We start from the raw sequence: 24914 nt of genomic DNA on the forward strand, positions 1-24914 counted from the left end.
ACATATGCAAGATCGCCCGCTCAGTGACCCCTCGCCCACCAAACTCTAATACTTTTACTAGGCAGTATTTCCGGCCAGCCGAGCAAATTCCGCAGACTGCGAGTCAGAAGCTATGATTTCTTAGAGTACCCTGCATTGTTAGGCGTGATTCAGTTGGTGAAGCGAAACAGCACAGACTTTGCAGTAATAAATCGCCTCTATGGAGTAGTCTATATTAATAACCTAACTAGCCTGTCAATCCGCATTGACCACTATCACTAATCACTACAGTACGTATATTATGACATACTCTTCAGACCTCACATATACTACGATACTGCTACACTAATAATCCCATGTGTCAAGGAAATACAATCCCGAGCACCCGGCTCGGGCGGTATACGTATCGTAACTTTCTCTCGGCCGGGAGAGAGAGAAAGAAAGAGTGACGCTCGTTAGACATCCCGGTTTCCGGCATCTCGTCGAGCCAAACCTCACCTTTAGTTTATGGCCTCGTCACTCCTGATCAGATTTCCGAGATCCCCATCTCTCGGGTGGGGAGATCGGCAAGGGAAGGGGAGAAAAAAAAAATCAAACCCAGGGCCAGATGCACACAAGATCTAGTCTAGCACTCACAGAGTATCTCCATCGCTTAATTCTTTTTACGAGTGGGGAGGTAGTCCCATTGTGTGGTTCAGAACTTCAGATAGTGGTTCAACATATTAGTATTATCCCCTTTCAGTCAACGCTGTGGACAATTCCCCACTCAGCAATCGAACTCGTACATGTCCGTCATGGCCCCCAAGTTGGTCCCATGGTTCACCTCGCCCTGGATGTGCGCCAGGGCGGCCGTTTACCCTTGATCTGACGGGCTTGATTGGTGCTTCGTGACAGGTGTTTGTGTATTTGTGAGCAACTTTTGATCCAGATCGCTTGGCTAACTCATCACGGTAAACGTCCGAGCACACTGATTGACACTAAACTTTTGCTTGCTGCATATGCTATTTGAGGTTTAAGTCGATTCTGGTGTCTCATGTATTTCCTTCTGTCTGTCATGTATCAAGCTGGGTAGTATGTCCGATGGTCATGGTTATGGTTACACAGGGTCTTGTGCTCGGACTTTCATACTTCGTAGCATAACATGAATGGTATTGTAATTACGCAGTTGTCCTCATTGTATTGATAGACTTGATACATGACATCGAGTCCAGATCCTTTCATATACAACTAGGTCTCTATGTGCATATACTACTAGAGACGTAGACTCATACACACATAACTATGTTGTGGCTATCCCTTGTTCTCCTCAGCACACGCTGTATGACCTCAGCCTTGACACTCTCATCATGTGATCATGTGACATGCTTATCTAATACCACGTGACCACCAGCGGACGTCGTCCCAAACAAACGGTTCGAAGCTTTCCCCAGATTGAACCGCTGTCAAGAAGAGGCCAAGGACATGATGTTCGACGCCTCATCATCGCTGTGTTCAAGTGAACGTGTAAATTGAGTCCCATATAGATTCTCTTCTCCCCCAATCTGCTATGCACTCCGCAAGGCCAGATAATCTCGCGAAAATATCTGGAACATGACATCCTCCGAACAATGGGGGACATTCCTCCAACAATGTTTGCTCCACCGGATCGATGCCGCGGAGTTCAAGAACCTCACGCGGCTGCTGATGCAGCGATATCCTATTGCTGAAGGCCCGCTGCTGGATGTGCTGCTGGAGACTCGGCTTGCCACCGGGATTAAATGGGATCCCCTTCCTCCCTTGTATATTGACTGTCTGTGCAAGATGGGTCTGGTTCGGACTTCGACGATGCTGAATTCGCTGCTGAAGCATTCGTCGATTCATGATAAAATGCAGCCGTCGCCTGGATCTGCGCCGGAGGCTGCTGTGCAAGGGAAACAGAAACGGAAGTGTTATACCCTGATGACGGATATCAGGGTTGTTCAGGACGCTATGCTTTCGGTTTCGACGGGGACTGCTTCCAGGACTTTTGCGGAGGCATTGAGTATCTTTGCGTCGATTGTCGATTGGATTCAGGCTGTTGTGGCTTGGCATAGTAGTCATTTGGATACTAGTCATCAGACGGGCGGGTTGATGAGTTCTCCGGATGCTGTGTCGTTGTTTGAGTCGCTGGGGATCCTGCTGGCTGCTCTTTCGGGGACTGCTAAGGGTCTGGAGGTTCTTTCGGCTGATTCGCATGAAGGTATTTGCATCAACAACTACTAGCATTGAGGACGTACTGACGTTTGATAGCGTTGAAAATAAAGCTTGGGCAGGCGTTGTCAGCTTATCTTCCCCTCTGTGTGGAAGTATCGCTGCCGCTTCGTAACCGTTTGGATAGCTTGCAGAAAGAGTTTAATCTTTTTGGAGAGTCTCCGTCTAAAGCGTTGGATGTCTCCATGATGGAAAATGTCAATGTTAACGCGCTTCAGTTTGAGGACTCGGTCATGGACGGCCCTGTGATTAATTCGAGAGCAGGTCTCTATGTTTATATCAATGCAATGGTATGTAAGCTGCTGCATGTTACTTGGATATCACTGACGGGATTCTAGCTCGTGGGCCGCCCCTTGGTGGATGATAGCATGCTGCTGAATTTCCTGTCCAATAGATACGGCGTGAGTTGGACCACATGTTTGTCACAGCATGTAGCTGACCATCTCAGGGACACTATCGAGTTCTTATCGAGGAGCTCATCACAGCTTCGTTCGACGTCCTCTCGAATGCTAGCTACCGCAATGAGTCTAGCAGATCAATGTTCTTATTCCGCTCGTTTCTAGTGAACAAGCTTCCCACCTTTATCGCGGCCATGTTGGCAGCCTCTATGGTGTCGTTGCCGATGGAGATTTGCATTAGCCATGCTCTGAGCCGGCTTGATCCGAATACATTTCCATCGTTCTCACAGATGTTCGCAATGCAAAGCAACACAGTCTTGTCTGATGTGCGACAAGAGTTTTTGTTCGCTTGTGCCTCGCACAAGCTAATCCCCGAGTCGAGTATCGAGCGCCTATTGGGCGAGAACCCAATGCAGACTCTCCCCGTCGGGGGCCCATATAATAAGGATGAGCTTGTCTCGCAGATCAATGCCAATCCGGAGCGCGCAGAGCAGTTGATTAACGAGATTGAATCCATGGAGGGCAACGCGGGTGCGATAGTGGGTGCTATTACAGAGGTAGGCTCTTCAGTTATTGTGTTTCAGCTCGCTGCTAACACAAACAGGTCATGCACCATCTCTGCAACCAAAAAGAGACCATGACGTTGAAAAACATCTGCAACTCACTCTCCCGTCGCCCGCAGGCCCTGGATGTGATTCTGCTTTTCCGGAACTTGAAGCAAGTCCTACAACCGCTGTGCGCTTTGCTAGATGCCTGGCACTGGGACGAGGACCAGGGCGAGAGCCAACCAGTCTACGACGAGTTCGGAAGCATCCTATTACTTGTGCTGACCTTCAAGTTCCGGTACGATCTGCGACCACAGGACATGGGAATCGGCGGCAGCAATTCCTTCGTCTTGCGACTACTCGAGAATGGCTTCTGCAGCCAGAAGCTCGACGACCTTAGCGAGAAACAGAACAAGAATCTGGGGTCCTGGATCAACGCTCTGTTCATGGCCGAGGGTATCAGCGAGGAGACCATGTCCGCCTGCAGTCCGCAGGAATTCTACCTACTCGTTTCGACGCTCTTCAACCAAAGTCTAGGAGCATGCGAAGCAGGAAAGCTAGACTTTGACACCCTCAAGGGAGGCTTCGAATGTAAGCTATACACCCCCAACCCCCTTTTATAAACTAAGCTAAGCTAACAACACCACCTAGACCTCCTAGAGCCCTTCCTCCTCCCCTCTCTCATCCTCGCCCTAAACTGGCTCGGCAATCACATCTGGGAATCTGAAAGCGACCCCTCCATCCCGCTCAAAACCCTGCAGTCCCTCATAAGCCCGAGCTCAATCTCCGGCGAAGCCAAAGAAATCCACCGAACCGTGTTAAACATCACCGCACGCTCGCTCGAAGAACAACTCAAGAGCATCCGCGCCCGTCAACCCGACGACACCATCAAACCCATCCTCGAGGCCCTCGAGCCCTACCTCTCCTTCCAACGCAGCGGCAGCACCCACCGCAGCGAGCTCGAGTCCTGGACCGCGCACACGCCCGGCGGCCTCCTCTCCAGCATCCGCAACACCTTCCAATCGCTCATCCTCTGGAGCACAAGCCCGGACATGAGCATGGCTCCTCAATCCTACACCCACCGCCAACTTATCGCCGGCATCCACATCCAGGGCTCCATGCGTGTACTATGCGCCCTCATCGACGAACTCAAACTCCAAGCCACCACCTCCTCCGCCGCTACCACAGGGAGCAGCGACCTCGCCCTCGACATCGCAGCCACTATGATCTGCGCCCCGCTAGCCGAGTCCTTCGCCGTCGACCAAAACACCTACTCCCCTCACCATCACCACATGGACCCAACAAACAAAGACCCTCCTCCGCGCAATCCCCTCCTCACGCTCCGCGGCGCCCTCTACCAACTCCACGAATCCGTCCCCAAAATCAGCGAAAAGGACCCGCTCCGCGCAGAAATTATCGTGCGACTATGGCGTCGCGTCAACGCCGCGCTGACTCCACCCTCGCAGGTTCCTAATCTGGACATGAACAATATCATCCAGAATATGCAGCTTGGTGTTGGTGTTGGTGTTGGTGGCCCAGGGCAAATGGACCTCGACACGTCCGGGGCGGCAGCCCACGACGAGGAGGAAGAGAATACTATCAACCAGATGCTGGATAATGCGGTGGCAGCGGGGATGGATGGTAGCGGGGGAGCAGGAGGCATGGGAGGCATGGGGAGTGGAGGGTTGGATACGAGCATTGATGATGTGCTGAATGCGGCGGATATGGCGGTGGGGAATCCCGAGTTTTTGGATTTGGATATGGAAGGGTTGTTTTAGATTTATTTTTAGTGTGATTATAATATTATTCTATTGTTTGTGGTTAGAGATATGAAGTAGTATGATTGGCATAGAGCAGGTGTGGAGTATACGATCATGAATCGAACCTTATATATAATTCTCCTTAGTAGTTTAACTCTCCTGCAGGATACTAGTAGTTAGTAAGTAGGAATAGGCTTATCTCTCTCTCTCTCTCTCTCTCTCTCTCTCTCTCTCTCTCTCTCTCTCTCTCTCTCATTCCTCTATCTCCCTCCAATTGATCGGATCAAATTCCATTGCTGCAATTTCTATGCCCACTATTCATTCAAACAGCTTAGCTGATTAACTACTAGATTCATTTCTGGTGAAGCGCTTCTTCCCCTTTTGAACACGGACGAAGTCAACCTACCATGTATCTTCCTCACTACTTCCCGTATCTCATCATCTCTGCTCGCTTACGATGGCTACAGTTTATAATGAAGGAGGAATTTATCAGCAGCATCCTACTAGAAAGATATATAGCGATCTATTCCTCGAGTAAAGTATTATGTGTAAAAGTGCCACTGTCACTGCCACTGTCTGAGAAACAGAGTAAAATGGAAGCAGTATGATTGTATCACGAAATTACTAGTTGACTGGAGCTGAGATCTAAGAACAGAGAGAGAGATGGTGTCTATCTAATTTGAAACACCCAATAATATTTATCTAGTTCAAGATAACCTCGACAGTTAGTTAGCAGACAGTAAAAGCGACACCAACTTATCCTTGTCCATCATGTCTTCTTTGGGTTCCTCCTTTCTCGGTGATACTTAGAAACCAGCCAGGATGATCATCCAAATATATATAATATATATTGTGAGCTTCTGAATAGTAGACCACTTAATAAAAATCAAATTCCATCATTTCTCAGGTCCATTTTATCAAGAGAAATCACCAACTGAGTAGATAGAGGACTTTAGCTCTGACCCACTAAACTAGCTACACGACATGAATACCGCGACCCCCTGATAATCACAGTCACATAACTCCTAGATTCCCTGATTCTTCAAAGGGAATGCGTCGGTCGAGCGTAGCTGGCACATCTTGGCACATCTCAACAAATCGAGTCTCCTATGTATTTCAATAGCGTACCGAGCTTATTTACATACATTCTGATCTTATAGTCCAATTCTTGGCCCTATTGATATATTAGAAGCTATGAAAGTGGAAGCTAAGAAGCTAGTTACTACTAGACAGGCTTACTTCAGTATTCATTACAACTTTTCTCGTCTCTCGTCTGAAAATGGACCAGATATTGTGATGGTGACTCAAGGGGGCTTTGTTATAGAGAGATAATGGACAAGAACTAAAGGATTCCTTGTTAATAGCAGGTGGTTGGTCTTAGGATGGAGCGCGTCAAAGTGTCTACAGCTAGTACTAGTGCGTAGTGGGAATCATTACGCACAATTGGTGAGGGGTATACTAGTACTACCGTCTTGGATACTATATATAAGTTCGATGGGTGGCAGTGTTCAATTGTTTGAATAGTAAGTGGAGTATCTACTGTAGACACAGTAATCTACTAGTCACGAGTGAAGCGAGAATATATATGTGGATGTCTCTTAACTAGCTGAAATATGTAGTGTTGTTGTCTATGGACGACATCGGACGCATTCAGTAAATAGTCTATAATGACATATAGTATAGTTAGTCCCCGACTATGCAGGTCCGCAATCGCGTCCACAGCAAAATAACGTACGGAGTATGTCTATTGAGACGCATGCAGACATACACCATCCGAGGTATTTGCTCCCCGACGCGTCACATCTGCCCGATCACAAGCAATAAAATGGCAAGATTATTGCATACGGAGATCAAAAGTCCAACAGCGGTGAATGCTTCTTTATGCAGAGGGGCAAACAATGAAGCCTGTCGGAATGAATCAGAGGTTTCTTCAGCCCGAGGACAAACAATGAGCAAGTAGCCTAGGCCCTGACAAGGCTTGACAACTTTGACATATGCCAGCCTCATGTACAAGGTACCTGGGGGTACTTTCATCCCGCACAAACACGACTGGTTGCCAAAATAGAAAGTACCCGATGTGACAATGCAGTCAAATCACACCGCACGTGAAAAGCCAGAAGAACGTGCGCGTCGAAGCGATCATTGGCTGATGGGGCGAAAATAATCCCACGAGTAAAGCTGCATGGTTTGGTTAGCGTGCATGGCACTAGGCTGCTTATCCGAGTTGGGAAGTGAGCGAGGCATCCTGAATGGCTCGTGCTTTTTTCTTATATTGTTTGCCGGTATGCACCTGGTGCAGTAGCTGTTCTTCTAGCATGGGTCTAATCTGCAAATTTTTCCTAGGGACCCCCGATAGTGTTGCTGGTTTGGGTAAGTTGGTCCCCGACAGAAGGCGCCGACCTACTTCACATACCGACATGCGGCGTCTCTCCGTCGGTATTTCTTCTTCTGCGCCTACCAATAATCGGCCGACATTTGCCCTTCCCTGGTTTCGAGGGACCCAGCTGGCGTGGCTGTAGCGGCAGAGGGGATATTCTTCAGCGCACATTGGTTTCTTCTTCGGGCTATCCTGCGGCGTAACATTCACGGTCTTAGATTCCCTGTCGCAAACATCTCCCCCGTAAAAACCGACACTAACATTTAGCCCATTGCGGAGAAGGCCTGGAGGTCGGAGTTGGAGCATATAGCTCAGGCATAAGCCGTCGGGGATATATGGCTCGTGCTTGGTTTCCCGACCTCCCGAAGGTCTAATCCTTTAGGTTGTCATGTCAAAAGCGACCCTAAGTACGGAGTAGATGCGAAGCGTTCCATGCTCAGCTTCAACTACACACGCTGATATTGCTCGAGCAATGGGTCACCGTGGTTCGGTGAATGAAGCTAGTGCGACCGGCACTGGCTAGAGCAAACTGACAGCTACCAATCGGTTAGTCCCTCACGGAAGAGGAAAAAGGAAAAATGGATCGCACGCTGATCCTGAAGCTGAACCGCCTGTCCAGGCAACCTGGCGCCTCCATCCGCTATATCATGCATGCACCTGGAAAATCCTGCCTCACTGTGAGCCTAGACAATGCCCTCACGGAGTAGTCCGGACGCCACGGCAGAAGAAAACAGATAGCTACCTACTAGTTGGATCCAGGCTACATGCAGGTCCTGAAGAATTCAATCGCGCGGGCGAGCGGTAATGCACGAGGGCGTTCCATTTTCAAAAAGCAAGGTAGAACGTACTTTGTAAGTCATTTGTATTGATGCTAATTCTGGTTCTTCAGATGGCCGTGCGCTCGTGCGAAATCAAGGCATTAGTTGAGAACATGAGTGGAGCGACACGGGCGATAACTGGAAGGGCATACCGCTAATTCGCTCTTTGGTCTGAAGAGGTATAATTGGCGATGAGGATCCACTTAGTCCACTGTGCGTTGTCGGCGACTCGGCCATCCTAGTGTCAAGCATGAATTCGATCTATCTACTCACTATGCTGTCACCGGAGATGTCAGTGTAGGCGTCATTGTGGATTTGATCAGCCATTCGAGCGTGCGCTGTCATGCACATTGAGCCAGGATACAATGGCCGTCGATCTAGAAGCACGAGGAGCTACATCCTGTCAAACGTGACGACTGGTGTGTGCTCCAGGCCTCGAGTAGTCACATAGACCAGATGTGCGCACTGGCTCTCGACAATCCGACAGAGGGTTCCACAATTGCGACTTGATCAGACTGATCCAGTTAATGCTCTGTCAGCAGCACGGCTCCACGGGTTCTCAGATAGATAGGGAAATCTCCGCAAACTGAGTAGCGAAGTTCAGCGTACCATGGGAATGACATCTCGCTCTGTTTCACGTCTCTATTAGCGACCGAAGATCCAGATGTGCTCGATTGTGGGCCGATGGGGCGGAAGGGTAAAGGGGATTATTCGGCCGTGGCACATTGTTCGTGGATGGATGGCAGAACGAGTAGATACAGGAAGCGAATAGCAAGATCGAGCAAGGAGGACGATCAGTGTGATGTGATGGTCGGAAATGAAATCCAAGGAAGTGATGAAGAAAGTATATCTTGGGATGGCCAGCACCTGACCCGACACGTGAGGATTCCTGAGATCTCAGGCATCGATGCAGGCAGGGGAAAAGAAGCAAAGTGCTCCCAATGGAGATACACACACACACAAACACACGGTGGGATTACCCCTTCCTTATCCCCCTGAGATAATGAGCTACTAGCTAGGAATCGGGTCATTCACGCTATCCCTACCCACGATCCTACTTGAATGTCCTACATTCATCCACGCCCGCGACAGACGGGTCCTCTCTCCCTCCCGGACGCGACGCGGTCCGGTCAATCCACGTCGAGCCAGGGAACGCCTCCCTCCTATCCATTTCGTTCCGCTGGCACAGGGGATAGACTAGAACAGAACACGACTAGCCTTGCGTGGGCTCAGGCTCAGTTGTGACTCGAGCCGTCCCGCGTTGCTGCGGTTTCCTATGTGGGGGGGGGGGAAGAACTGTCGCGGTGGAAATTGATTCACGCCGTGCGGTCGCCGAGCATCCCGTCCTTGAGAACGGGCGATGGATGATAGACGGAATCTAACAATTTTAGTGCCTAGCGGTGGGGATTTCTGGGCCTGCCATCCGCCAGAATGAATTAAATGAGGTCAAAGTAATTTCGGAGTCAATCCTGTTCGGTTCTAGTTGAGTGTCAGCCAGAGCAGATCCCGTTGTCGTTCTTACTGCTTGCTAGTCTAGCTGTCCTTAGGCGCATACTATACTGCCTGCCTAGCACACAATCACCCCCTCATCGGGGATTGCTTCGGTATTCTGGCTCCAGAACGGATGGATGCATTGATGCTGGTCCTTTCCTCGGTCCTAGCCACATTGTTAGTATCTGAGCCTTGTGGTATCTGATCACCTCGGGATCTGCAAATCGACTTACTCGAAACCCCCAGGAGATATATACTCGCTAAAGCAAGGTGACAGGGAAGAAGTAGCATTGACCCTCGTTTAGTTCACAAGCCAACCCCTCCCAGAATTAGTCCCGCATACAGCGACGGGCACGTGTTGTTTCTAGGCCTGGCGGATGAACAAGCCTTGTCAAATTGTCCTCCAGTTCGATGACTCTCCCTTTGTTCAAAAGGGGATTCTGGAGAAGGATGACCACTTTGCCCTCGACTAACCCGTCAGCCTAAACCGATACAGGCAGTTCCCACTCGGTTTTTAGCGCTCCTTTGGTCTGGACTCAAGCTTGCCGGCATCAACGGTCGGGTGTCAGCAGTCAGCACGTCCTTCGAGCTAACTAATTAAATAACTATCTATCTACGGCCGCTGTGTGTACATTGTACAGAGTATGTGTGTGTGTGTGTGGGACAACGCCGGCTGCGTGCCTAATGCCTACACAGTATATAGTTCGATGATCATTCCTTTGTGCGACGGAGTAGTCGGAAATCATCCGTTTACGACCTGTCATTCCTTTGTGAATTTTGGGGTAAGGTACTCCGTAGTTAGTAGTAGTAGTAGCAAGTAGCACCAAACCGGCGTCGTACTTCGTCCCTCGTCCCGCGCCCGGGTGTCTCGTCTCAGGACGTCGTCTTTGTTCATCGTCTGATTTCGAACTTAATCGACGCGGGAGGAACTACTATACGCCGTGTACATTCTCACTGAAAAACTAAACGGAAGACGCGGAGCCCATTCCGACAGGTAACGAAGAGTTACTCGATCTGGCATTACGCACTGTAACACTACCATCACCACCACTAACCTACCTAGTACCTACCAACTACTCCGTAGACCTAGTCTTACTACTCCATACTACCTACTAACTACTACTTCGTACCTATCACTTCCCAAACTTCACCCAGTCATGCATGCGAGATCCAAACTAGTAGGGGGCCTCCCCCCCCCTCCTCTCTTCTCATGTATGCGCGCCCTCACGCCGCATCCGATTAAATCGTGGCGATCAGACCCGAGAACCAAGCTGACGGAGTCTCCGCGGCAGAAGTAATTATCGCACTGCGCCTCTCCCCCCTCTTCTCCTCGACTCATATTTGGGTATTATGTAGTAATGGTGTGGGGGGGATCTCGATACATCGTACAGATGCATGCTTGCTTATCTCTTTTTTTTTTTTTCTTTGTCGCATTAATTCTTTTGCCTGATAGATAGTTAGATACTAGATAGTAGATAGTTATCAGCTCGCTTGAGCGGGATGTCTATTCACATAGTTAATCACTCACTCACTGACCAGCTGACGACTAACTACTTAGTCTCTTATCCGAGCGCGCGGGGGAGAAAGAGTGAAGGAAGAGTATAGAGTTCGAGACCTCCGAAAGACTTTCCGCCATCAGAAGGAAAAATAACACGACAAAGAAAGAATGTTAACTAACAATGCCAAGGGGGATCTACGTGCACAATTGGGGTTTGACTGCTAGTGAGTTACTTTGTAGCTATCTAGCTATGGGGTGTGGTGGTGGTAATGTAGCCGGCCGTGTCTACGTAGGCAATTCCTCGGTAAGTTCATCATGATTCATAGCTAAAGCTCGACGACTCAATACTATTCATGTGTATGTTGGAGTTGGAGTTGGGGTAGGCGTCGGAGTGGCAATGATCCGATTCCTATGGAGAATCAATAATCAACACAGTGGCCAAGTGTCAAACTCCTGCAGGCTTAGGAGTATGAGCCGTATGTAAATAATGCATGATGCATCCAGTTCTCGTGTCTTAAACACATTGGAGATCATCATTAAGTATCGGTTTCATGAACCTATGTAATGGTGCATTTGTAAGCGGAGTTTTTATATATCGATCGGTGGTGGATACGGGCACAAGCGGGGGTAGTACTTGCCCTTGCGTCGCAGATAATCCGGTGCCACAAATAACTTTCCTCAAATCTGTGCACAGGCAATCTGAAGATGTTAGCTTGTGACTTGACGGTCTACCACTGACGTAGGTGTGTAATCTGTTCATTCACCAACAACAACCAGCAGAGGAAGTGGTTACCGCCCTACAGAAAACTACCATCTGGATCGCCGTCATGGTTGCACCCTTCACCTGCTGCACAGCAGACAGGGTTAGACTGCAGGTACGAATAAAGTACGCATGGTAGGTCATTGGGTGAGACATGTGATTCCCTTCGAAAGGTTGTACAACTGAACTTGGGAGCTCTGTTTGTTGCTCAAATTGTTGTGATCTCGATACTATCGGCAATTGGCGGTTTGTTATCCGATATCGACCAGATTCCACGGCACCGCGTAACCGATCGAGTAAAGTTCATAACCTAGGAAATGCTAGGAAATACTTCGACTTGGCCATGTCTCTTGTGTCTCGTAGTATCCGCACAGCTAAGAATTGAGCCTGGAGCTTCTCTTCGGCCGTCAAAGACAACAAGAAAGCCGGGCCAGCAGCTTGGGAGAGCTCGTTGGCTCGGCAGTGGATTCGCCAGTGGGTCTGTAGAGGGAATGATGCATCCTTAGTCTTCATCCTTCTTTTTCATTGCTTTGCTTGCCCGTTTCCCCGTGACAGTCGATAGGTCACTTTTTCATCCTATTGGCCCCTCATCTTGGCTGCTTCCTCTCCATCTTTGCCGGGCCCTGATTGACGCGGATTGTCGTCCATCGGTTTCTATTTCGAGGCCGTTACTTTCTCGGCCAATGGAGCTCCGCACTAGTTTTCCCATCAGGTACGTAGCAAAGTAGAATGCTCAATTCGGATAATCCTGAATTTTTAGATTGCCACTGGTTATCCTTTCTTTTTTGGTTTATTTCTTTTCTTTTCTCTCGCTTGCTTGACGTTCGCCTCTGTGGACCGCACGACTAGCAAGAGGCGAAAAAGCTGAACGCCAGTAATCCAGATGCCTAGGCCGAAATACGCAGGGTAATCCCAAAGAGGATACTGTACAGCAAGCAGCCAGAACGGGCCGATGCGGAAGCTGTCGAGGCAATTGAAACATCCACAAAGTACCCGACCAATCATTTCCACGATGGGGGGTGGGCAGGAAAAAGTAAAGTCAGTGGATGATGGCCTCGAGAAAGTTCTCGAGAGGTCCCAGTGGGATGGTTACTGCCTTGTCGATCTCCAGTCGAGTCTTTCCCCTCCAGTGACCAGTCTGCGACGTCCCAAAATTTCGACTTTTCCGACTTTTGACTTTCCACTCAACCCAAGTGTGCCCTTCTTCTTTCCCCATACTTTCGTACTATTTCTCTGACTAATCGGTTCCGTTTCTCCCACTTATGCTCATGTGTTTCGTCCAAGCGATGGTACCCCAGATCCAGAATCTGAGGGATTCAGACCATCGTGACGAGGTGCTTTGCTTCAATTCTTGGAGAGAGAGAAAGAGGCGACTTTGATTAAGAGCTGCGTATGCAAACGTGAGGGGATGCCGTGGGCTTTTTTTTTTTTTTTGCCACCACATAAAGTTATGTTTGTCCGCTTAGGTAGGTAGCGACCTACCTTAGCTGGAAAGCGGAAGGAATATATACAGACAGACATACATACATACATAAATTGCCCAGAATGAAGTAAATAAAAAATATTACTTATCACTTACTAACTTATATCTCAGCATCGTTTTCCTTCTTCTTCTTCTTCCAGCAGCAACTAAGTAAGTAGCTAAACTACGGAGTTAGTTAGACAGGCCAAACTAACTACTGCCAGCAATATCCTGGGCCCTTCAAACTCAAACCCCTGTTTGTCCATACAACAAGTCCATCTTTCTCCCCACTCACCAATCCTCCTTCTCGGTGGGCCTGCCCTAACGAGGTCTAGCGCAAACTCCGAAAAGGAAAAGAAGAATAGTAGAAAGAAAAAAAAGGATGATGTGCTTGGATAAATTAAACAGAATCCGTATATATTAAAATTTAATCTATTTACTGGAAGGTCAGTGGATGGGAAGGATTTATTTTTGATTTTTATTTTCACTTCGAGTCGAATCAAATTAGAACATTACCATAGCTCGCGCGTTATTAATTTGGAGAAAGGGAAGGGGAAGGCAGCAGGAACGAAAAGGAAGGAAGGAAGGAAGGAGGAGGGGGTTGCCCGCCTGTCAAAGTTGCTCACTTGCACGCACTAAGTACAATTAGTACGGATGGATTAAGCAGACTCTTTTTTCCTATTTGTCTTTCTATTCCACTTCTTTTTTTTATTATTCTCTCAAAAGTACGTACTCCGTACTACACTGCCGAGGGCCAAGCCATAGGGGTGAAAAAGAAAAGGAAAAGGGAAGGTCTGCTGTGGCCGTTTTTAATATGCTGACGGGAACCTGCCTGCCTGGGTTGATTGACTGATTGACTGACTTTTGACAGACGACAGACGGGCTTCCGCACTAGTAGTCCACCAGTTATTGGTAGTGTAGGTGGCTAGTAGGAATTAGGTGGATGATGGGCTTGTAAGTACACAAGTAGTAAGTAAACCTACACTGCTAACCTACCTAAGTAGGTTTGAAAGTACGTACGTATCTAACTAATTAAGTAGTGAGTATACTATTTTATTTAGTCAGTTAGTTCCAACCCGGAGAAACAAACCACTGGAGATGGATACTTAAGCTGAGTAGTTATCGCGATCGCGATCATATATCATGGGTGGATATTTATTGTTGATAATATTTTTATTATTATTATTATTGTAGCTCCATGTTATCGGACGCGGGAAGAGGCAAATTGGATAAAAATAAAAATTACATTGCATGATGGGATGGATAGATAGGTCGTGCCGTAGTACCCTGGAACTGCACCGGTTGTGTGATGGCAGATCATAACCGTTTGGGCAGGACTAAAAGGTTAGTTGCGTGCGTTGGGCGGCCACTGGTTTGGCTTTGGGTTCCTCGGAAAAAGGCAGATTGGAGAGAAAAAGGGGAAAATCAAAATAACTGGGCCTGGGAAGAAAGCCAAAAGAACCCAAGAAAGGTTGAGAAGAACATAAGAAATACTACTTACATGAATAGGTTGTACTGGAAGGAGAGAAAATCAGAACAGAAAATGGGAAAAAAATAGGAAGAAATGTTGAAAAGGAAAAATTAAAAGAATCGAAAATAGAAAAATAAAAAAACAGAGACCAGACCAGACCAGACCCGACTCCGACTGGGATTAGAAAAAAAAATATGAAAATAAAAAATGAAAATAAAATAAGAAAGTACAGGGGAGTGCACTGCAAATGGGAATTTATTAATTGCTTTTGATGAGATTTTTGATGGGATGATTGTATACCGAAGCAAAGCACCGCTAGTAAGTATATTATTTTGACAGGCTGGACACGACCTTATCATTGCGCGTTCCTCTCTTCCTTCTTTCACCCATTGCGCGCCCATTAATCAATCAATCAATTCATCCATCCAGCCGTGGTTTCTCCCTCCCTCATTGTTGTCTGTCCAAAGTCCAAACAGACCCCAAGGTGCACAAGGGGCACCGATCGTCTGCTCCACATCCCAATCGAGTCATAATCCACCGGTTCTGTGGATAACCACCACTGCTTGCTATCCACTTTGCTAGGCCAGTCACCGCACCAACTAGTCTGGAGAACTGCTTCTGCTCGTCCCCGTTCTCCGTCAGGTAGTAGTGGGTTAGTACCAGGTACTTCCCTGGTTCCTGTTCTGGGACCGTTCCCCTCAATATCGTTCGTTTGACTCGATCTCGTCACATCGCTACACACGGACATCCGACTACATACATACACGGACTGACATCCACTTACTCTCGCTCTCTCTCTCTCCCTGAGCTCTCTTCTCCTTCCCGCTCTTTTCCCTCTTCACTCTGACCCTTCCCCCCTCCTCCGCCTCCTCCACTCACACTCACACTCACTATACTATATACATCATCACTACCGACTATCCTCCCCCTTTCTCCATCACCGTGGTGGAGCTTTCCGATCGTTCACTCATTGCTGCTGGTGGCAATTGACTTGAATAGCTTAGCATTACACAACATCACTTCTCCTCAGTACAGCGAAACGGCCTGCATTTGCGTTCATTCCCGCCCTTCCGGTCTCTGCTTAATCCGCCGTGTCTTGGATACTGTCGCGGCCCTTGCGTGTCTGCTTGCAAACAAGATTATCCCTCCCGCCCACAGCTACCGTGTAGGAGCTCACCTCGTTTCCGCCTGTCGTCATAGTCGCTGCAAACCCCGTCGATCGAACTCCTGCGAAGGAAAAAGGTTGCACTCGTTGTCCCGGGTTAATTTTCCTACTGTCGCAGGTATCCCGTGGATTTTCGAGATCTAGTCCGGGGTCGACTCGTGGTCCTTGCTTGCTTTACAGCACTATCCAGTCCTCTTTTCACTCGCCCTTCCTTTCGAACGAGGCAGGTTTTCCTCATCCCGGGTGTCGAGTGACTGCTTGTTATTGTTCGCCACACTCTGTTTTTGTTTTGCGGCTTGTCTACTACTCGGCTTTTGTTGCCTCAAACCTTCTTCAATTCCCCGGTTTCCTCGTGCTCGAGATTCGTTCCTCGTTTTGCATCGAAGAACGTGTTTGCAGTAGAGACGCTGCATAACTACTCTCGACGAGCCCACCACTATATATCGCATCGCTGTATTCTTCGCACAGCGCACCTCCTTCGTTTTCTTCCGTGTTTTCTAGGTTCGCGTTCAAGGTACGTTAGCAACCGGTTGCCCTTCCCCAGCATTCCTTCCATTCCCCTCCCTGGAATCGGACATTCCCCGGGAGACATGCAAAACCATCCCCTCCCAAACATCCTTCAGACGCCCTTGCCGGCCTTAGGGTAGAAAGCAAGCACACCGTCAATGTTCAGGACTCGCACCAGCCTTCAGCAGCGCCGCATGATTGACCTTCTATCACAGACATTGATTGCATTACCGCCACACACATCATTACATCTCGACTAGCTCGAATCATCTTCTTTGTCTATACTACATCACTGACACACCACCGGTTGTGCAACGCACTTGCTTCTCTTCACCTTCAACACCATTCATAGGATCGCGCGAGAATGATCATTGCGTCTCCTCTCGCATAAGCCTTGGTCAGTGACCACGACGTCCGACTGGACCTACCAAGCGGAAGGCTATCACATTCACACCATTCCCGTCTCTGGAACCGACATGGAATCAATGAAGCGACACATTGCGCCACTGAAGATCGAAAAGGGAAACCTCAACTATAACTACGACGACCAACATTATCATTACCAGCATCATCTTGAGATGAGCCCTCCGCTAACACCTTACGGTAACAAAGACGACAGTATGGAGCAATCGGAGACGCCGAGGGCCGTCTTCCACAACTACCTCCGTGCATTCTATCCTTATCACCCCTCCGGAAATGTGTCCCCGTCGACCGTCACTCTTCCCCTGGACCAGGGCGACATCATCCTGGTGCATTCTGTTCACACCAATGGTTGGGCCGATGGTACACTGTTAGATACTGGAGCTCGGGGCTGGCTACCCACCAATTACTGCGAAGCTTATGATCAACAACCTATGCGGCCGCTCCTGAAGGCGTTGACCGACTTTTGGGATATCATCAGAGGGGGCTGTGGATTCCCTCTGAACGACGCTGGCAATCAGGACCTTGTACGAGGCTTGATTGCTGGCGTGCGCTACCTATTGGTAGGTGTCTAAATTCTAGCTGGTGCTTATCGGAGGGTATAACTGACAGCGTCACAGCAAAAATCTGAATGTCTTACTCGGGATTGTATCCTGGTCTCCAGTCACGACGGTCTGCGCAGGAATCGCAAGGCGTTGCTGGCTGAGCTCTCCTCTCTGGTCCGGACCACTAAGAGGTTCCAGGAGGTTGCCAGCGGCAGTGCGACGCAGGATGAGATGGATTACATGGTCGACGAAATGCTACTAAAGGCTTTTCGCATTGTAACGCGAGGAGTTCGATTCCTAGATGTGTGGACTGAGGAAGTTGGCCTGAGCAGGACGATCGCCGAGCTAGAGCAGCAATCCGGCTACCAGCAAGGCCCACTCGCTACAGTTTCGGAGACTCGCCCCATTTCGGAAGCTGCTGGCTCCGAGGCCGACACCGAGCGCAACGAGTCTAGACTCATGAACCGTAGCCGATTGGATATGAGCCGAGCATCCACTCGCCTGGACGATTCTCAGCAGGCCCGTCCGGTGTCTGTGACCACCAAGCGGATTTCCGTCTCCCACCGGGTCTCGACTTCGGGGCCAGCCGCGATTGCCCGTAACCCCAATTTAGCGTCCGAACGACTGAACGATGCCTACGACGCATTTCTGGGTGTGCTGGGCTCCTTTATTGGGCTTCATTTGCAATCCCGCTCCTCGACGGAATTGGTTGTGACCACGGAACAGGCGGTGCGCTCCTGCCGCGCACTGCTGACCGTCGTCGAGGCCACTTGCGAGCATGACCCGCAAGGCAGTGGGCTCCTGGAGCAGGCTAGGGACACTATGTATGAACGCCTGTCCGAATTGGTCTATGCGGCCCGGGACGCCTTCCGACCGGCCCATTCTCCAGATGATGAACTTGTGTTTTTGCCAGATGAAGGAAAGCGTCTGGTGGATGCCGCCACCGATTGCGTGCGAGCAGCGGGGAGCTGCCTGGCCAAAGCTCGTCTGATGCTGGAGCAATGCGGTGATTTCGAGCTGGAAGCAATGCCCCAGGATCTGCCTCCTGCCGCCAGCACGGTCACCGACGCCAACAAAACTCCGCAACCACCAAAGACAAGCACCTTTGCTGGTCACCAGAAGCGATCTCAAGAAGCATCTTTGCGCTTACCCCCGCCTCCTCTACAGATTCCCAACGCCATCAACAACCGATACTCTCCTCCAACCCCAGGTCTGACGGATGACACTACTCCCTCGTCCTTCCAGTCGCGTGGTGGGGCCAGCACTCCCGGCACCTACATGTCCTCTTTCCCGTCGACCAATTTCCTATCGTCCAGCCTAGATAAGCTATCCTTTTCGTCTCACGACACTCAACCCATCGAGATCCCTCCGCATAGGGACAGCCAAGCCAAGTCCGATGTTAGTGAGTCCTTTGGCCGAGGCATCACGAGCAATGGAAGTAGCTTCACATTCAACAGCCGTCTTCGCGACTCGGAGATGAGCGGGGTCTCCCAGACTTCCACTCGGGCTACCTCCCCCGACATTGGCAATCACTACCAGGTTCCCTCTCTTAAGGGCAGTATCAGTCATTCCACCCTGGCCGAGGAAACAGAAGAGGGAGAAGCCAATATTCTGGAGAAGACTTACGCGCACGAGCTGATCTTCAAGGATGGCCAGGTCATGGGCGGCAGCTTGCGCGCGCTTGTCGAGAAGCTGACTGCCCACCAATCCACGCCAGATGCGATGTTCGTTTCGACCTTCTATCTCACTTTCCGTCTTTTCGCTACCCCGCTGGAGTTTGCGGAGACTTTGGTTGATCGATTCAACTACATCGGGGACACTCCTCACACTGCCGGACCCGTTCGTCTTCGTGTTTACAACGTCTTCAAAGGCTGGCTCGAATCCCACTGGCGTCATGACTGCGATAACACTGCCCTCGAATACATTGTGAACTTCGCTAGCACGACCCTCATGAACAACCTTCCGTCTGCTGGAAAGCGGCTTGTCGAGCTTGCCGAAAAGGTCTCAATGGTCCACGGACCAGTCGTGCCCCGTCTGGTGTCTTCCATGGGAAAGACCAACACTGCAACTGCACAGTATGTGCACCCAGACACTCCTCTGCCGCCACCCATTCTAGGAAAGAAGGAAATCAACCTTCTGAAGCAGTGGAAGAACGGCGAAGGCACGATTACCATCTTGGATTTTGACCCGATGGAACTCGCTCGCCAGTTCACGATCAAGGAGTCCCGGATCTTCTGCGCTATTCTTCCCGAAGAGCTGCTGGCCACGGAGTGGATGAAGAAATCGGGATCTTTGGCTGTTAACGTTCGAGCCATGGCCACCCTGTCCACAGACCTGACGCATCTAGTGGCAGATTCAATCCTCCAGCTGGAGGAGCCCAAGAAGCGTGCCGCCATCATCAAGCACTGGGTCAAGATTGCGAACAAGTGCCTGGAGCTCAGCAACTACGACTCATTGATGGCCATCATCTGCTCCTTGAATTCGTCCATGATCTCCCGCTTGAAGCGGACCTGGGAAGTGGTGTCGCAGAAGACCAAGACGACTCTCGAATACCTGCGAGGCATTGTTGACGTCTCCCGTAACTACGCTGTTCTCCGGCAGCGACTGCAGAATCGCGTCCCTCCATGTCTGCCTTTCGTGGGCACTTACCTTACGGATCTCACCTTTGTGGACCACGGCAATCAGGCACTGCGCAACTTGCCGACAGATGAGGGTGACATGGCAGTTATCAACTTCGATAAACACATGAAGACGGCCAAGATTATCAGCGAGCTGCAACGATTCCAGATTCCATACCGACTGACAGAAGTGCCGGAGCTACAAGCGTGGATGCAGAACGAGCTCGTCCGCGTGCGATCGAGCGGCGAAAAGAGTCTGCAGACATTCTATCGCCGGTCGCTAGTGCTGGAGCCCCGGGAAGCGCCCCAAGTGCGCATGCAGCCTGAATCCAGCTCCTCTTCGATTCTGGAGAACGCCAAAGACAAGTTTGACTTTCTGTCCTGGACCCATCCCTCCAAGTCCAAGTCGGTCGCGACGAACGGCTGAACAGGTCGTATCGCGCTCTATCGTCACGGCCGCCACTTAATGATTTACGACAGTCACTTCAATTCATGTTTTCACGGATTTTTACCCATTACCCATTTTATTCCATCTCTACTTCTGATACACGCGTTTTCTCGCATTCCGCTGTGTATACCTTTTCACCTCTTTGCTCTGAACCTCCACATCTCTTATAATTTCTATTACTCTGGGCGGTACTCGTGAATCTATATCCATTTGTTTTTTGTTCGGGGAAACAAAAATAAGGAAGGAATTGCGGGGCTTCCAAAACAACGGAATGTGTACATGCATGCACAGGGGCGGTTGGAAAAATACCAAAAAGGGAGGGCAAAGCATATATGGGTCTTATACAGGTCGGGAATGAGCCTCGCGGCTTGTACTACAAAAAGGTCACACACATTCACACATACCTCTCAACTCGTTGATTCGATTTGGGCCTTATTATGGGGATGCATTGATTGATGATGGGTCATGAGTGCGTCTCTGCTTTTTTTTTCATCTTTGTTTATCATTTTCTTATACCAACCTCTGTTATGGGGACCTGTGTTTTTAACCTCTTTTTTGACTCCTGTCTGGTTTTACTATTATCATCATTGTTTTATTGGATCGCTCTTTGGATGGATGGGAGCATTGCTTTGGTATTGGATCTGGACTTGGAACTTGGCTTGTTATGGACTAGGAACGGGATGGGCATGGAACTTGGATGGATATTTGGAAGGATCTGTGTACTATTTGTATATACCATTCTGCAACATACTAGTCTCTCGACTAATCGATCGAATCATGATCTAATCATACAATAATCCTATGTCGTAGATCGAAACCTATTATTGTCGGTTTTATAGGGCACTTGTAGTAGCAAGTAAACATCACTGGTTAACCGGTTTTCGCATCCCGCCATTTCCTAAACATACCAATAAAACCAGGACCTTCATATTCATCCGATTGAGTCTGATCCAATGATGCAGCAGCTCCCAATTCCAAAATAGGTACCATCGAGGGCCGACCATGCGCGCACTGAAAAGGGAAAACGCAGTCTGCGAGCCGTCGAACCAGACTCTGGCATTCATTCTTGTCCAGCACATCATTGAACATGATTGCCGTACGGCATGCGCGAGAATTTAGCAGATCGATGATCCCTCGAGGACAGCCGTCGAGTCGGTTCACCCAGCTGCTGCTGGGTTGAGTCATATCTGTACGAGAATCGCCGAAGCCGGCTGGATGGTGAGACTGTCGGCTTCGTTCGTTTTCTTCTTCACGTCTCCAGATCTCGCCGCGGATGAGGTCAGTGACCAGGCCAGGTTCGGTGCGGCAGCGCTCGGCGATGAGCGTTGGGAGGGTGTGTACAAAAATGAAGACGTTCTTGTCTTTGGGTCCCTGTTCCAAGGTGTAACCTATGCCCCAAGAGTTGAAGAAATCCCTATATCGTCCAAAAAGGGATGCCTCAGTAGTGGGTATCTCAAAAATAATGGGTTCCAAGCTGATGGTTTGGATAGAGCCCGGGATATCATCTGATGTGACCAGCTCTGCCATCAGGGCCTCGACCCGGCATCGCTCATCCGCAGCGTGCTGATCGATCAAGATCAGATTTGATGTATGATCCCCAAGGGCATTGGGGGGCATTTGCATCTTTATTAGGATAAACTTCTGATCCACCTGGGCGATGATTTCTGCGGCTCTTAGTTCCTGTTTTCGCAGTTTGCCGCGGAACTTTGACACTCCCATGCTTTCTAATCCGCATAACTCACCCTGACTGTCAAAAGAACTAGACCCAGGGCGAGCTGTCTCACGGCCAGCACTGATATCGATTGCACTGATAGGCCTCTCTGGGCGGCCAAAAACAGGATTGACCCAATTTTCCAAAAGTTTCTCAACCCACTTGTTCTCAGTCCTCGGCAGAGCGGCCGATCTTGGTCGCTGTGCTTCCTCTGGCGCGCGATGTGGCTCTTGTAGACAGCCAGTGGATCGGGGCCGCAGCATCACGTCCGATGCTACTGAAGACCCAAGGAGCATGGACTGGCCAGTCCGCGAGTTGATCAAGTGGCGTCTGCCCGTATAGGGATCGACCCACGGGATCATCGTATCGATATCTGTCTCTTCATGAATCTGATTCAGTCCCTCGTGCATCTCCGATTCGTCCGGTACAGGAGAGCGGGGCTTGATAGCCGTGCCTTCATTGCCAGCAGACAGGAGCGTCCACTGCTGGCCCAAATGATCCTGGAGTTGATGGGCTGAGTTATCTTCTGAACGAGCTGACCTGGGTGCGCGCTCGCGTAAAGGCAGCCTCTTGCTGACCGTTTCCGGCTTTGCACTTTTGACCCTGGTCCAATCTCCAAAGTGATGACTGGCGTTGGGTGGTCTTCGGAAAGAGGGGAGCCTGGGCTGACTACCGAGAGTTTCTTCGGCGATGGAGACTACACCTTCCGAAGATGGACTCCTTTCGGCCTTCACACTGCTAGGACGCGTACTAGCTGGCGGTACATTGACCGTACCTCTTTTCCTTTTCCCAGTACGTGGGCGTAAGCTGCTCTGTCTGAGGAATTCGTTGATCATTGTCGAAAGCACATCTAATATACGCTGAAGAGACTTGTCTGATTCTGGGAGTTCTTGCGTATCATCGTCGATACTCCACTCATTGCAGCTGTCTATACGGATATAGAACATCGGCCATTTGTTGACTGCTTTAGACGCAGGTTTGCTATGCATAAGGTGGCTATCAGCAGCTCGGTCGGGTGCTTCGACTGAAGAGGAACGGTTTCTCATAGACCCAAAGTCCGACAAAGCAAATGAGCGATTTACTTCCGCATAAATAAGGTTTGCGTTGTTTCTCGCGAACACCGGGTTCGAGCCTAAGGAGACGAACTGAACCTTCTTGGTAGGGCTGGGCGTCAAAGAAACCGCCGCACGAATCGTGAAGTCGGAAACACTGGCCGATACAGTATCCCAGACGCCCGTATTCTGAGCCTCAACCAGCCCCGACTGTGCCAGGATGGAACGAAGTCGTTGTAGATCGAGATCCCCACCATCTTGTCTTGCAAGTCTCTGGGGGCGGACCGTGATCTTCTTTTTTCTATGAGCGTCGAGAACCACTAGCTTAGCCATCTTGTCGTTCGCGACCAGGAACGATACCAGAAGGTGCCTTAATTCATCCCACTGCCGCTCCAGTTCATCTGGTCTTTGAAGAGCCAAGGCTCGGCTCTTTACGCGCACGGGCATATTCCCGAACAGATCATTTACTGTGACGGAAGTGCCATGGTTACCGAACCTCAGCGCCTGATACACCGGAGCTGGCATCAATCGAGCAACCGGCGTTGATTGATGGAAAGTAACGGTATTGGTGCTCGAATGGCGAAAATGATGTGATGTGATGGTTAGTAGAGAGAGGGCAGCGAGCGAGGCTATAAACAGCCCTTTACGTCCTTCGATAGTATGGCTCGAATGGTACTTTGAAGTATCTGTGTCTTCTATGAGTGAAGGGAAATGATATGTGACCATTCAACTTACGGTGCGCTTTTCCCAGTCCTCCATCCGGTTCAAACTCCGCTGGGGGAATCCCATCCCCGTCATCTTCGACTATACAGCCTCCGCGACCGAAGTCGACCGTGACATAGACGGTACGAGCATTTGCATCCAATGCATTTTTGACTAGCTCTACAATGACCCCGTTCAAGTGCGTAATGGCAGTTGAGGATTTGAGCTTCGCCACTACATCAGGCGGTAGAGGCCGAATCTTGGGATCCCATGACGACATCACCAGAGGGGTTGGTAGATGAGTTTGTGGTCTTCTAGAGATTCTTTCATGTTGCCATGATGCGGTGGCGCTCCGAGATAATTGATGGCGTTTGAATTCTGACCTGTCGCTTTACTAGAAAGGGTAGATCGATCATCGAAAACCCAAAGCGCATATATATTATTCAGACAATCAGTTAGTAGCTCAGGATAATGGAGGAGATGCATAGAACTCCCTGCATGTTGATGGTTGTCGAGGAGAGCAATCGAGATGAAGCCCAGCAGGGGAAACCGCGGCCGATGGCGTCTCATATCACGTGATGATAAGAAAGCTGGCGATAAGAGCTGATGGCATAGACAGTTAGACACATAGATGGCCTCCCTACGAGAAATTCAAATACTTGACGGGATAATGTCATGCTGATGGCCACATAGAAGGTCCCCAAATAGCCAGACAGCATTTGTGCACCTGTTCAGCCGCCAAGGACGGAGCTACATTGGCTAGGGTGGTGTCTCGCATTCCCCAACTGCGGGTGCTTGAGCTTATCGTGGCTGGGTCCTCTTGTATACAATCTCCGATTCCGAGGTGGAAACAAACAACTAACCAAACCCCCTGAACGTGGATTGTGTTTCACCCGCTTCTGAGGTTCAGAGTGCAGCACATCGAGCAGATTGAGCTTGCGGCATGCTTGCTGATAGG

At 49.6% G+C, this 24914-nt stretch overlaps 4 protein-coding genes across 4 annotated transcripts; 3 read left to right on the plus strand and 1 right to left on the minus strand.

Annotated features, from left to right (window-relative positions):
• Positions 1–1569: 1569 nt before the first annotated feature.
• On the plus strand, positions 1570–4929 carry nut1 (putative RNA polymerase II mediator complex subunit Nut1; the record flags this gene model as incomplete). The annotated part of the gene is made up of 6 exons (XM_067617905.1): positions 1570–2197; positions 2248–2498; positions 2547–2609; positions 2657–3163; positions 3211–3742; positions 3803–4929. 6 exons carry the CDS (start codon positions 1570–1572, stop codon positions 4927–4929), a joined length of 3108 nt encoding a protein of 1035 aa, XP_067478666.1.
• A 2937-nt stretch (positions 4930–7866) lies between these two features.
• Positions 7867–8264, plus strand: ASPBRDRAFT_196918 (uncharacterized protein; the record flags this gene model as incomplete). The annotated part of the gene is made up of 2 exons (XM_067621043.1): positions 7867–7965; positions 8178–8264. 2 exons carry the CDS (start codon positions 7867–7869, stop codon positions 8262–8264), a joined length of 186 nt encoding a protein of 61 aa, XP_067478667.1.
• Positions 8265–16936: 8672 nt separating this feature from the next.
• ASPBRDRAFT_127431 (guanine nucleotide exchange factor) lies at positions 16937–20470 on the plus strand (the record flags this gene model as incomplete). Its single annotated transcript, XM_067617968.1, has 2 exons — positions 16937–17443; positions 17501–20470. 2 exons carry the CDS (start codon positions 16937–16939, stop codon positions 20468–20470), a joined length of 3477 nt encoding a protein of 1158 aa, XP_067478668.1.
• An 891-nt stretch (positions 20471–21361) lies between these two features.
• ASPBRDRAFT_127795 (putative DNA mismatch repair protein (Mlh3)) lies at positions 21362–24236 on the minus strand (the record flags this gene model as incomplete). The annotated part of the gene is made up of 2 exons (XM_067618002.1): positions 21362–23940; positions 23990–24236. The coding sequence occupies 2 exons, from the start codon at positions 24234–24236 to the stop codon at positions 21362–21364; spliced, it is 2826 nt and encodes a 941-aa protein (XP_067478669.1).
• Positions 24237–24914: the final 678 nt, after the last annotated feature.

Source organism: Aspergillus brasiliensis (genome assembly GCF_001889945.1).
Source record: "Aspergillus brasiliensis CBS 101740 unplaced genomic scaffold ASPBRscaffold_7, whole genome shotgun sequence".
NCBI classification, from domain to species: Eukaryota; Fungi; Ascomycota; class Eurotiomycetes; order Eurotiales; family Aspergillaceae; genus Aspergillus; species Aspergillus brasiliensis.